Genomic DNA, 12,942 nt, shown 5'->3' with positions numbered 1-12,942 from the left:
AGCTATTGGGGAATGTGAGAACAGGATGTATTTTGTAGTATATTATAATGGGTCTCTGACATCCTGGCGATCTTCATCTTTACCATTTCCATAAAGACCTCATGACGATCCACTGTTGGTGAAACGCGTAGAGGCAGAAAATGGGGCTGACTGTATGATCATCTACCAATATGATAAGTTATATATTCTTGGTGTACTGTGTGTATCCCTACTAGCATAGGAATCATGTTGTCTAGATCAGCTAATTATCTGTTTTATATGTGCAGCAGGGACAACTAGGGCCAGTGAGGGATAGCTGCCGTGGAGTGGGGGCGCCAAAACCAGTTATCTAGGGTGCCAACCTCCGCTGCTAGGTAGGTACAGTCTAGTATCTATCCTAGGAAAATATAGGCTCTGATTATTGTGATATTACCTGGGATTATGTTCCATTTATCCTTTTACCTGCTGGTTAGGGGGATTTGTATATTGAACAATTTCTATTGTTGTTTCAAACAAACTAGCCTTTTGGGGGACCATTGTTCTGAATATATCTATATCTGCTTCCCCAAATACCACATTGATGCTTGGCTATGAATTGTCTTATCAATTGTTTGTAGATATGTTCACTGTGCACACTGAAATTTTTGGTGCCGTTTTTAAGAGTATTTAATAAACTTGCATATTTTAAAGGGTTCTATTTACACTTTTTAGTATAGAGGAAGAAAAAGATTTTTCCACCACCAGGAGCAAAACAGTAACAATGCAGTGACATGACAAGAATCTGCATAACTAATCATATGCTAAATAATTTCAAGTCAAATTTATGTATGAGATAGCCAAGATGATGGTCTATAAAATGATGGTAGTCTCACGTTGGAAGCAGTAGTGGATGGTGAGATATGGAGTCAAAAGTTCAAAATATTGTTATCCTTTTGCTCTTCACTGTATGTAATTGAATTTCTGAAACAATTTCTGATTATTTCCTGTAGAAAAAATGAAAAGCACTACATCCTCTATAGTTCTGTTGTTATTTTGATATTCATGTACAGACCTCATTACATAGTTCACCTTGGTAAAAATATGGTTGGGAATACATGATGCCTTTGGTCTCAACAAAGGTCATAAAGGTCATATGGCAAAAGATCGCTATATGGCACTGCTACATCACAGCATAATGCAGGTGTTTGGGGTCACACTGGGACATGCAAGGTACAGTAGCAACCAACAAAAAGTTGGAGCCAGTTATATTTTTTTGTGACTTGCTTGCTGTGGTCGCAGTACCTTGCAGATTGCAATGAGACCCCTTCCACATGCATTAAGCCACGATGAAGCAGAGGCATAGAGTGATTTTTGGCCATGTCACCTGTCGTGACCTAAGTCGCCATGTAGCTCCAGCTGATTATAACACAATATTGCATATTACCTTCTAAATCAACATGGCATTTCAGCTACAGTGACTCAATATTTGTTGTATAATCAACAGTTATAAAAAGTACATTTAAAAATTGTATATCAATTTACACCAGCTTTCAAGATCTCTGCTTGCTGTCATTTATAGGGAAACTATTATTTTTTCCATGGACTGAACTCTGCTTCGGCACAGGACAATTACAATGCAGCTATCAGAGCTAGGTTTTGTAATGAGAACTGTACATGTGTCTATCACATTGCTGGAAGTTCATATTTAATGTCTGCAAGCAGAGATATTACACAATTTATACTGCCTTCCTGGATCCTTGTTTAGGCAATGAAATGTATATACGGTATTCTCAATTTCTTTTATTTTATGGTGAATTTTACCTTTTCTGAACTTCTTGGTTTTTCTTCTTATGCTCTCCAATAATAAGATCCCGTCCCTTGATTTCCTGCAGAACAAGTCGGTATCTTTGCTGTTTATAAAACAAAATTTAGAGGAGCCAAAATAAAAGTTTGTACAGTAAAGGTAACCTGTCAGATCGAAAAACACTATTCACCTGCAGATATAGTGTTAATCTGCAGGTAAATCGCATTACAATGCTAATCTCTCTCTCTCTCTCTCTCTCATGTGCTGGGTGGATTCATAAGTCTGCAGTCACACAGAGTGACTGCAGTCTTATTATTTTAGACCAAGCAACCCCTTTAAATATGCAAGTACACATAAAGGCTCATTCAGACGTCTGTCAAAATCGCCCCGTGATCAAACCACAGTGCACGGACTGGCCACGGCTCTCCTGTCTCGAGCGTGACAGCTTCATAGAAATTCATGAAACTGTCATGCTCGGGTAGGGAGAGTCGCGGCCAGTCCGTGTATTAGCGATCCGATCTCGGACCGATATGAACGGACATCTAAATGAGCGTTAAAAACGATTACCATACAATGGTATTCACAATGGGTTACGTGGAACATCACAACATGTCTTACTAACAATTAGTATAGCATGGACACTGAATTTCTCAGGATGTTTAGAAGTCACCATAACCTTTTAGATAAACGTACAGCAATCTTTATTTAACATCAGAATAAAAATTACAATATACGTTATATGACTGAAGAAGGATGACAAGGACAAGAGTTAAAAGGGTTGTCTAAAGTTCCTTTTCAGGTGAGCACAGCCCCTCTGCCTCCTTACAGTGTTTCCCATAACTCCAGCAATTGGTCTCCTCACTTCCCAGACCTTTACAGACTGATGTAAAAAGAAGAGGGGAAACTACACAATGATACACATGGCCCTGTCTCAACTTTTTTTCAGATGTGCTGCTACCATCAATTGCTAAATTAGATATTTCAAATGAAATGGAAAATTGTCTAACTTTGTCTGATCTGTGATCTATGTTCTGTGGTGAATATGATATCACTATAAGAGATTTCCAAATCATTGAATTCTTGTTTTCTTTCCAATTTTTTCAGCTTCCAAATTTTTGGGAATTGGGGTTATACTATGCGTAGATAAAGTACTTGTACATGCAGTCGCAGCAAATCTTTTCAATAGACTAAATAGAAATCATCCTAGTATGCGTACGAAGTTACAGCCCCGGAAAGCTACAATCACTGGTGAAAGCAAGAATGGATATTTTCCACAAATTAAAGTATGTATTTTCCAAAATGAAATAAATAAATTATTTTCAGGCTGTGGTTTCTCCTGCTAAAAAAACAGGTTCTCTTAACTTTGGATACCTGCTCCCTAATTTCACATATGGTGCTTGGTGATATCACTGTTACCATGGGAGGCTCTATGGTAACTTTTATCATCCTGGAACTTGTTTAGCATTGAAATACGGCAATACTTGTATGAACAGAACTTACTTGAGCTTTTACAAAATCCCTTGACTTTTGTTCTCTCTCATCGGCTTTGATTTGCACCAGACGGGTTAGGTTGACCAGATCTTCCCGGCATTCTCCCTGCTCCTTTACAAGTTGCTCTTCTTCAGCTATACACTGAGCCAATATGCGTGACTCTACCTCCGTTAGTGTTTGCTATATTGGATGGAAGTGGAAGACAAATAGTATGTATAATATTAGCAAATGGGAAGACTTACACAGGTACCAGTAATATAAATGCTTTGCCTCTATTAAGACCAGGATGGTTGATGGTTAAAGTCTCCAGTTCTTCTCACATTTATTAAACATCTGACTTCATGTCTCCAGAAGGAAGAAAATGGTAGCTACCAATAAATCAATGCAATAGAAAGACAACACACTGATTGTGTAGGACTTTCTCAATGGTGGTGCTGCGGGAAAATTAAACACTCCATCATGGGGATACATTGTGCTCAGTTTATTGTCCATGCATCTTTAAACCTTATAGGGACTGTCCACTGTGGGAGGCCAATTTTTTTAAACTGTTTTTATAGAATTTTGTATAAATATAACAAACACAACATTTCAAAAATACACAGGCAGTGTGGTACATTAAGCATCTAAGAGTCCTAAAAAATAATATAATGACTCCGACTCAGGCCCCTGAGTGACTAGGATCTAAGAAGGGGTCCGCACAAGGTCTTGTCACATTGCGAATCACAATAGAATAGCTATAATCTGCTTAACATACGGCAGACAATTTTCCTCAGTATTAACAACATATAACAGCCACGAGGTATCTCTTAAAATATAATCTTTAATAAATCTCTAAAAAAAGAGTATATAGTAAATACCTCCAAAATTCGATACCAGTCCTCAATTAAATCCTGTTTATAACCAAATTGACAAATACTACCTCTAGAAATATCAAAACAAGAGGCAGAGGATGCCAGGTAATAACAAAAATAGTTCTAAAACACGTAATGCCTAGACCGCCCTATTAGAATGCAAACATATGACCTACAAAAAGGCCAATAATTTCCAACAAATCCTGGTCAGTAAATGAAAAAAACATACAGTGTTATCAAATATTAGTGACATGTGTGGATCTCACCCATTTTTTGTGCATGTGGGCATCATTCGGGTTTCTTCATCCCCTTCAGTCCATTGGTTCCTCAGGAGAAAATCTACCCTGTCGTGCCCCTGGTGTTAGCTCCCGCCCTAACAAGGCCAGTACCCAAATATGTCCTAACAATGTCACCCACAAAAAAGATCCCTCCCGACGCGTTTCTTCCTCCTTATCGGGGATTCATCAGGGGAGTGTATTTGGTATTTTTTGGGGGGCATCGGCCATATAAAAGAGCAAAAAAGTGACTCTGTGCTATTAAAGTGCCAAGTGACTTAAAAAATGTAATGAACCTCACAATGGTAAGAGTCCATCTCAGTGGTACAAAGTAATGCTACCACTATCTCCAGATGCAAAAATGGGGGATGCACACACATCAACCTTCCCTGTTTAAATGCATTCTTTTTCCCTCCATTTCTTAGCATTCTATGTCATTTCCTGGGTGGGGCTTATTCCCAGTTTGAATCCCTTGCCATAATCCATCATTTCTTTTCCATGAAGTATAATATAAAATTTTACTTCCTCCAGATCCAACTTGTAATAAACCGAGATCAAATAGATTTAAATGCACTACATTTATTTCATATACTTTCATAATGATATTATGTGACTCTGTATACTCCCATAGTAATATCATGTGACCTATCCCCCAGTCAAAAGCTGTATATTTAAATTCCCCATGTGACTTTTCTTAACCTTTTTCCTGTTATAAATCTCTAAAACCGCGAGCTAGGCTATTGCTAAGTCGCAACTCAAATTATTACCTTTAGTGCCCGGGATATTTGTTTATCGTGCCCTTTCAGGTGTCTGGAACGCATATCCTGTCATTTCCGGGCATCTGGAACGCACATCACTTACGTTACTTCCGGCTGCCCGGGACGCATCTTGTTTGCGTCATTTCCGGGCGCCTGGAACGCACACCGCTTACGTCTCCCCCAGCCACGTCATTGCCGGGCGTCTGAAACGCACGCTCCGACAACAGTTCCGGGTGACTGGAGCGCACATTGTCCGCGTCATCTCCTGGCACTTTGAAAACATAGCAGTATCTCTGGATATCCAACACATGCACCATTCACTTCATTGCTAGGTGTCTATGCCGCATCTCTCCTGCGCCTTTGTCACAGGCGGTTTTTAAGGCATGAATCTCTCATAGATTTTCTTATTATTATATACCACTCTCCTCTCTCCTAGGGGAATTTCATCTAATTTTCACATATCAGGGGGGCCAAATATCGTCCTTGTTCTCATTATAGAAGATAATCTCTCATTTCCACACCTCATGGGAGCCAATTATCATTCTTATTCTCATTATAGAAGTCTATGTTCTCCATATATGAAAATAAACGCATGTTCTTCATATATATTAATCAATCGTTGTAAACATCACTCAAATCCAGAGGTAGTTATTTAGGCAAGTTTTAGTATCAGAACATCAGAGGCTTTTATTGCCCATTTTAATATTTAGGGGCATATAGAGCTTAAGCCCTTTTTTTTCTTTAAAAGGGCTTTTATCATCATCTTTAAAAAAAAAAAAAAAAATCACACAGGATCATGAAGGAAAAGAACTATAATAACTTCTAATAAAAGAACACCTATAAAGGAGCTACTTGTCACGAGTGTGTTGCCACGAAGATCGTCACGAGTACACAGCCTGACTTCTCGCAGCTGACTTGTTGGTGCTTTGTGTTTTCTCGGCAGTGTAGGAGTTAATTCTCTCTCTCTCTGGGCTAGCTGAGGTCCAGCCTCGCCCAGCTGCAATCAATGCTTCTTTAGTGAGACTCCTTTATATTCCTGCAGGTCTGTTTGGGAGGTGTCGGTGAAAGCTTTTCATTCAGACTTACAGAGCGGATCGTGGTGTTTGGAGTTGCTGAGATAAGTGTATTTGGAAGTGTGTTTTCCCTTTCCTCGCTTTATCATTTATCTCCTTTCCCGTTGGTGTTCCCTCTGTTGTAGTTGTTTAGAAGTTGTATGCAAGGTGGTTTTGGTTTTTCCCTTGTACTGTCTTGTTCGTCTAAATACTGTGTGTGGGCATATTATTTCTGGTTCCCTATTGTTGTGATCGGGGTCCTTCTCAGGACTAGATTACTTAGGTGCAGGGATCCTCAGAAGGTAGGGGTTACGCTGGCGGCCTGGACCTCTGTACCTTTAACAGTACCTCCAGGATGAGGGATTAGTCAGGGCCCCAGCTTAGGGTCAGCTTAGGCCCCCTACCTCCAGTATTCTGTGACAGTGTGACATTTTCACCGACCATCTTAGTTTTTCTCCAGCTACCATGGATCCAGTAGCCGGTCTAGCTCGGCAGTTGCAGAGTTTGTCCATGGGGCTGGCGGACGTTAGGTCCAAGGTTTTGCATCCTCTGGAGCAAGCCGGACCAGAACCTAAAGTAGCTCTCCCTGACAGGTTCACTGGGGGGCGGGACAAGTTTTTTGTTTTCCGGGAGGCATGCAAATTGTACTTTCGGCTGCGGCCTCGGTCATCGGGCAGTGAAGAACAAAGGGTGGGAATTGTCATCTCGCTCCTACAAGGGGACCCACAATCTTGGGCGTTCTCTCTTCCCCCAAGCTCCCCGGTTCTCCAGTCAGTGGATAGGTTTTTCGCTGCTCTGGGACTCGTATATGATGACCCAGATCGGATCTCCCTTGCTGAGTCTAAGTTACGTAGGATTCAGCAGGGAGATCGTCCGGCGGAGGAATTCTGTTCGGAGTTCCGTAGGTGGGCCACGGACACCCAGTGGAGCCAGTTTTGTCATGGTTTATCCGACAAATTACAGGATGTGTTGGCACAGTATGACTCTCCCGCGTCACTGGAAGCCGCTATGGCCCTTGCTATTCGCGTTGACAGACGGCTTCGGGAGAGGTGCGGGATAACTCTACCCCCTGTAATGTCTCCACCTCCTACAAGGTCCCCTCATATGGTGGTTCCCCTGGTCAGTCCGGAGGAGCCTATGCAATTAGGAGGGACATCATTTCGGGGAAGGGGACCGGTGGTGCGCCATAAGACAGGAAGGTGTTTTCTCTGCGGGAAAAAGGGACATTTTATTGGGGGGTGTCCATCCCGTCCCTTGCAGAGTAAAGAGTCGTCGAAAAAACTGTTGATCCCAGGTTGTGTGGTGGACGGCAATCTGGGAGTAGGTATTTCGTCCCTAGGTTCGTCTCAGTTTCTCGTACCGGCGGAGGTGGTGGTGGGTACGAGAACTGAGAGGATATCTGTTCTTCTGGATAGTGGGGCCGGGGCTAATCTGGTTGATGCTCGGTTTGCCCGGGTTCAAGGTATGCGATTGAGTGAGTTGGCTAAACCCATCCCCATATTCTCGATCGATGCCAGACCTCTCGGTCAGGGAAGTTTTTTGCAAGCTGTGCATGGCGTAAAACTTCAAGTGGGGGCAATACATAAAGAACTGTTGTCTTGCTACGTGTTGGAGGGTCTTCCCACTCCTATAGTGTTGGGCCTTCCTTGGTTAGCTAAGCATAACCCGGTTATTAATTGGCAAACCAGAGAGATAAGCCAATGGAGTAAATTCTGTAATAAAAACTGCATGAACACGGTCATCGGTGCGGTTACTCCTTGGGTCTTACCTCCATTTCTGGCGGACTTTGAGGATGTATTCTCGGAGAATGGGTGTCAGGAACTACCTCCTCATCGCGTGTATGACTGTTCTGTAAAACTGCTCCCTGAGGCCAAGTTACCTAAAGCTAGGTTGTATAACCTTTCTGGTCCTGAGAGGCAGGCCATGAAGGATTATATTTCTGAAAGTCTGGCTAAGGGGCATATTAGACCTTCATCTTCTCCGGTGGCCGCGGGGTTCTTCTTTGTTAAGAAGAAAGATGGAGGCCTACGCCCTTGCCTGGATTTCCGTGAACTTAATCGGATTACGGTCCGAGATCCGTATCCGCTCCCACTTATTCCCGATCTCTTTAATCAGATCGTGGGCGCCAAATGGTTCTCTAAGTTGGATCTCAGGGGGGCGTACAATCTGATTAGGATGAAGGAGGGGGATGAGTGGAAGACGGCTTTTAACACTCCGGAGGGGCATTATGAGAACCTTGTCATGCCATTCGGTCTGACTAATGCCCCGGCGGTGTTTCAACACTTTGTTAATGATATTTTTCGCCACCTGGTGGGACAGTTTGTTGTCATATATCTGGATGATATCTTAATTTACTCGCCGGATCTGGTGTCTCATCAGGAGCACGTTAGACAGGTGTTACAGATCTTGCGGGATAATAAACTGTATGCCAAGTGGGAAAAGTGTGTGTTCGCCGTACAGGAACTCCAGTTTTTAGGCTTCCTGGTTTCAGCGTCCGGTTTTCGTATGGACCCTGGGAAAGTGCGGGCAGTTCTTGAGTGGGATCGGCCGGAGAATCTTAAGGCACTACAACGTTTCCTGGGGTTTGCTAACTATTACCGGAAGTTCATTCGTAATTTCTCGTCCATGGTTAAGCCTCTCACAGACATGACTAAAAAGGGGACGGATTTTTCTAGGTGGTCTGACAAGGCTTGTCAAGCATTCTCCTCCTTGAAAAAATGTTTTGCCTCGGCACCCATACTCATTCAACCTGATGCGTCTCAGCCATTCTTTGTAGAGGTAGACGCTTCCGAGGTAGGGGTGGGAGCAGTATTGTCACAGGGTTCGTCCCCTGGTAAGTGGCATCCGTGCGCCTTTTTCTCTAAAAAATTGTCGTCCGCTGAGAGGAATTACGATGTCGGCAATAGGGAACTCTTGGCCATTAAGTTAGCTTTTGAGGAGTGGCGCCATTTTTTGGAGGGGGCAGTTCATCCGGTCACCGTCATCACCGATCACAAGAACCTGCTATATCTGGAGTCCGCTAAACGTCTGAATCCCAGACAAGCTAGGTGGTCATTGTTTTTTACCAGGTTTAATTTCGTCGTTACATATCGTCCTGGGTCTAAAAATGTAAAGGCGGATGCCTTATCTCGTAGTTTCCCTGGGGCCGGGAATACGGACGACCCGATTCCTATTCTTCAGGAGGGGGTGGTGGTTTCGGCAGTATGCTCTGAGCTGGAGGAGGAGATATTGGAGGCTCAGGGAGACGCCCCTGTTGGACCTCCGGGGAGACTGTTCGTTCCAGATCAGTTGCGACAAAAGGTGATCGAGGCACACCATAACTCAGTTTTTGCAGGACACCCGGGGAGTAAAGCAACTGTGGATCTCCTCTCGCGTCGGTTTTGGTGGCCTAACTTACATAAAGAGGTGGTAACTTTTGTCGCGTCCTGTGGGGTTTGTGCGCGCTCTAAGACCTCACATACCCGTCCGTCTGGGGCCCTCTTACCTTTGAAGATCCCGGAGCGTCCTTGGACTCATCTGTCTATGGACTTTATTACTGACCTCCCTCCGTCTTCGGGTAAAACGGTCATACTCGTTGTAGTGGACAGGTTCAGCAAGATGGCACATTTTATCGCTCTTCCGGCTCTCCCTAATGCTAAAACTCTTGCGCAGGTGTTCATTGGGGAGATTGTGAGGCTTCACGGGGTACCCTCCGAGGTGGTGTCTGATCGGGGGTCTCAGTTTGTGTCCAAGTTCTGGAAGGCGTTTTGTGCACGGCGGGGGATGCATTTGTCATTCTCGTCGGCTTTTCATCCTCAGACCAATGGTCAGACGGAACGTATGAACCAGAGCTTGGAGACATATCTTCGGTGTTTTGTGTCAGAGAACCAGGAGGACTGGGCTTCTTTCCTACCTCTGGCAGAGTTTGCTCTCAATAATAGGCGGAGCGAGTCCACTGGTAAGTCCCCGTTTTTTGGGGCATATGGTTTTCACCCCCAGTTTTGTACTTTCAGTAGGGGGGGCTCTTCGGGGGTTCCGGAGGAGGAACGATTTTCCTCATCTCTCGCTTCAGTATGGAGAGGGGTGCTGAAGAATCTGAATACTATGGGGAACCGATACAAACGTATGGCTGATAGGAGGAGAGTGTCTGGTCCGGACCTAAGTGTGAACGATCAGGTATGGTTGTCTACCAGGAATATTAAACTTAAGGTTCCCTCCTGGAAACTGGGTCCCAGGTTCATCGGGCCGTACAGAATCAGTTCTGTTATTAATCCGGTGGCATTCCGTCTTGACCTCCCCCCTACGTTTAAAATTCACAACGTGTTTCACAGATCATTGCTTAAGAGGTATGTGGCGCCGGTGGTACCGTCACCTTTACCTCCCCCTCCTGTGGTTGTCAATGGTAACTTGGAGTTCCAGGTATCGAGGGTCATTGATTCACGCTTTAATCGCCGGTCCCTTCAGTACTTGGTTCATTGGAAGGGGTATGGCCCTGAGGAGAGGATGTGGGTTCCTGCGTCGGATATTAACGCAGACCGATTAGTTCGGGCCTTCCACACGACTCACCCGGATAAACCTGGCCCTGAGGGTCCAGAGGCCCCTCGTAGAAGGGGGGGTACTGTCACGGGTGTGTTGCCACGAAGATCGTCACGAGTACACAGCCTGACTTCTCGCAGCTGACTTGTTGGTGCTTTGTGTTTTCTCGGCAGTGTAGGAGTTAATTCTCTCTCTCTCTCTGGGCTAGCTGAGGTCCAGCCTCGCCCAGCTGCAATCAATGCTTCTTTAGTGAGACTCCTTTATATTCCTGCAGGTCTGTTTGGGAGGTGTCGGTGAAAGCTTTTCATTCAGACTTACAGAGCGGATCGTGGTGTTTGGAGTTGCTGAGATAAGTGTATTTGGAAGTGTGTTTTCCCTTTCCTCGCTTTATCATTTATCTCCTTTCCCGTTGGTGTTCCCTCTGTTGTAGTTGTTTAGAAGTTGTATGCAAGGTGGTTTTGGTTTTTCCCTTGTACTGTCTTGTTCGTCTAAATACTGTGTGTGGGCATATTATTTCTGGTTCCCTATTGTTGTGATCGGGGTCCTTCTCAGGACTAGATTACTTAGGTGCAGGGATCCTCAGAAGGTAGGGGTTACGCTGGCGGCCTGGACCTCTGTACCTTTAACAGTACCTCCAGGATGAGGGATTAGTCAGGGCCCCAGCTTAGGGTCAGCTTAGGCCCCCTACCTCCAGTATTCTGTGACAGTGTGACACTACTCCACTTCAGTTTTGGGGTATTGACATACACTGCAAACAGTACAGAATAAAAAGGGAACAAGATACAAGAGGAGGGCGGTGAAGGAGGTGAAAAAGAGGAACTATAAGTTTTGTTGAGCTCAAAAATCACCCCAAGGTGCCTACATTGCCTCAAGTGAGTCAACCCTTGCATTCAATATGACAGTCAAGTGTTCCAAGTGACAAATATCACACAATCTTCTGAGATATTATTGGCGAGAGGGAGGAAGTGTCCTGCTTCCAGCAACAAAAAGTATCAAGCATCTGGAAGCCGTTAATAAATGCAAGAGCAGCTTGGACGAGTTTTTACCCATTCCTTTAGGAGGGATGTTGAGGAGATAGACCTAATAGTCTAAGGGAACCTCTGTAAATAACACGGTCTGAATGAGAGACATGACTATCACCCAAAATTTAGATAATTTAGTACATGACTAGAAGAAATGTGTTTGAGAACCCACTGAAGACATACAGCACCAGCAGACATCTGGAATTTGGGGATTCATGTTATGGAGAAGTTCTGGGGTATGGTACCAAAACATGAGAATCTTTTATTGATTTTCTTTATATAGGGTACATATTGAAGTTTTAATTGCCTTAGTCCAAATAGTCTTTCAAAGCTGGGGTGTCAGCTCTCTACCCAGGAAGGACTCTCATCCAGTCATATAGATGACAAATGAGTCCCCTTGAGGAGAGTTAATCAGATATCAAACCCTTAGTAGATGGGGCTTCTCCTGCAAAGCCTTTCAAACTCAGTAGGGGATGAAACTTTAGAGGAGCCATAGATAGATGTTGCTAAATGTTTGATCTGCATAGATTAGAAAAATTCACGGTTGGTAATAGGGAAATTATGATAGATTTAATATGTTCAAGTGAGTGAATCTCCAATGTGTTCCCATCGACCAAATCTGCACACCTAAACAGACTGGCTGAAATCACTTAAATAAATTAGTTTTATGATTTTTGCCCTGTACTCCCAATATCACCCTGAATGACAAGATATATCTATCACAAGCACGGCGGGAGAATACTTTTTCTATTTGCGACCTTCCATGAAACGGAGAATCACTTGATAGAATCGGCTGTGGGAACAGTGACTGAGCATGTGCGACCAGCAGCATTCATCTTATTAGATGGTGACATATTATGTGGACAAAGTTGGTTCAATTTAACCACTTCGCACCAGAGCCTGTTTTTGCCTTCGTGACCAGGCCAATTTTTTCAATTCTGACCACTGTCACTTTATGAAGTAATTACTCTGGAACGCTTCAACGGATTCCCCTGATTCTGAGACTGTTTTTTCGTGACATATTGTACTTCAGGATAGTGGTAAAATTTCTTCGATATCACTTGCGTTTATTTGTGAAAAAAACGGAAATTTGGCGAAAATTTAGAAAATGTTGCAATTTTCAAACTTTGAATTTTCATGCCCTTAAATCAGAGAGATATGTCACACAAAAGAGTTAATAAATAACATTTCCCACATGTCTACTTTACATCAGCAC

The 12,942-nt window shown here is 43.6% G+C and overlaps 1 protein-coding gene across 4 annotated transcripts in view; it reads right to left on the bottom strand.

Annotated features, from left to right (window-relative positions):
- The window catches only part of CCDC146 (coiled-coil domain containing 146), a 177,279-nt gene that overhangs the window by 51,634 nt on the left and 112,703 nt on the right, over positions 1-12,942 (bottom strand). For 3 of the 4 annotated variants that reach the window (XM_073652283.1, XM_073652281.1, XM_073652280.1), the window contains exons 11-12: positions 3,263-3,433; positions 1,780-1,868 (exon numbers count right to left, since the gene is read on the bottom strand). In XM_073652283.1, the coding sequence (XP_073508384.1) occupies positions 1,780-1,868; positions 3,263-3,433 (260 nt within the window). The remainder of the gene's footprint in view (positions 1-1,779; positions 1,869-3,262; positions 3,434-12,942) is intronic. The other variant, XM_073652284.1, reaches the window with a different exon arrangement.

This window comes from Phyllobates terribilis, unplaced genomic scaffold (genome assembly GCF_046119375.1).
Source record: "Phyllobates terribilis strain yellow unplaced genomic scaffold, ASM4611937v1 Scaffold_11__3_contigs__length_659146591, whole genome shotgun sequence".
Classification (NCBI taxonomy): domain Eukaryota; kingdom Metazoa; phylum Chordata; class Amphibia; order Anura; family Dendrobatidae; genus Phyllobates; species Phyllobates terribilis.
The sequence above is the reverse complement of the archived record's forward strand: the minus strand, read 5'-3'. Positions and strand labels throughout refer to the sequence as shown.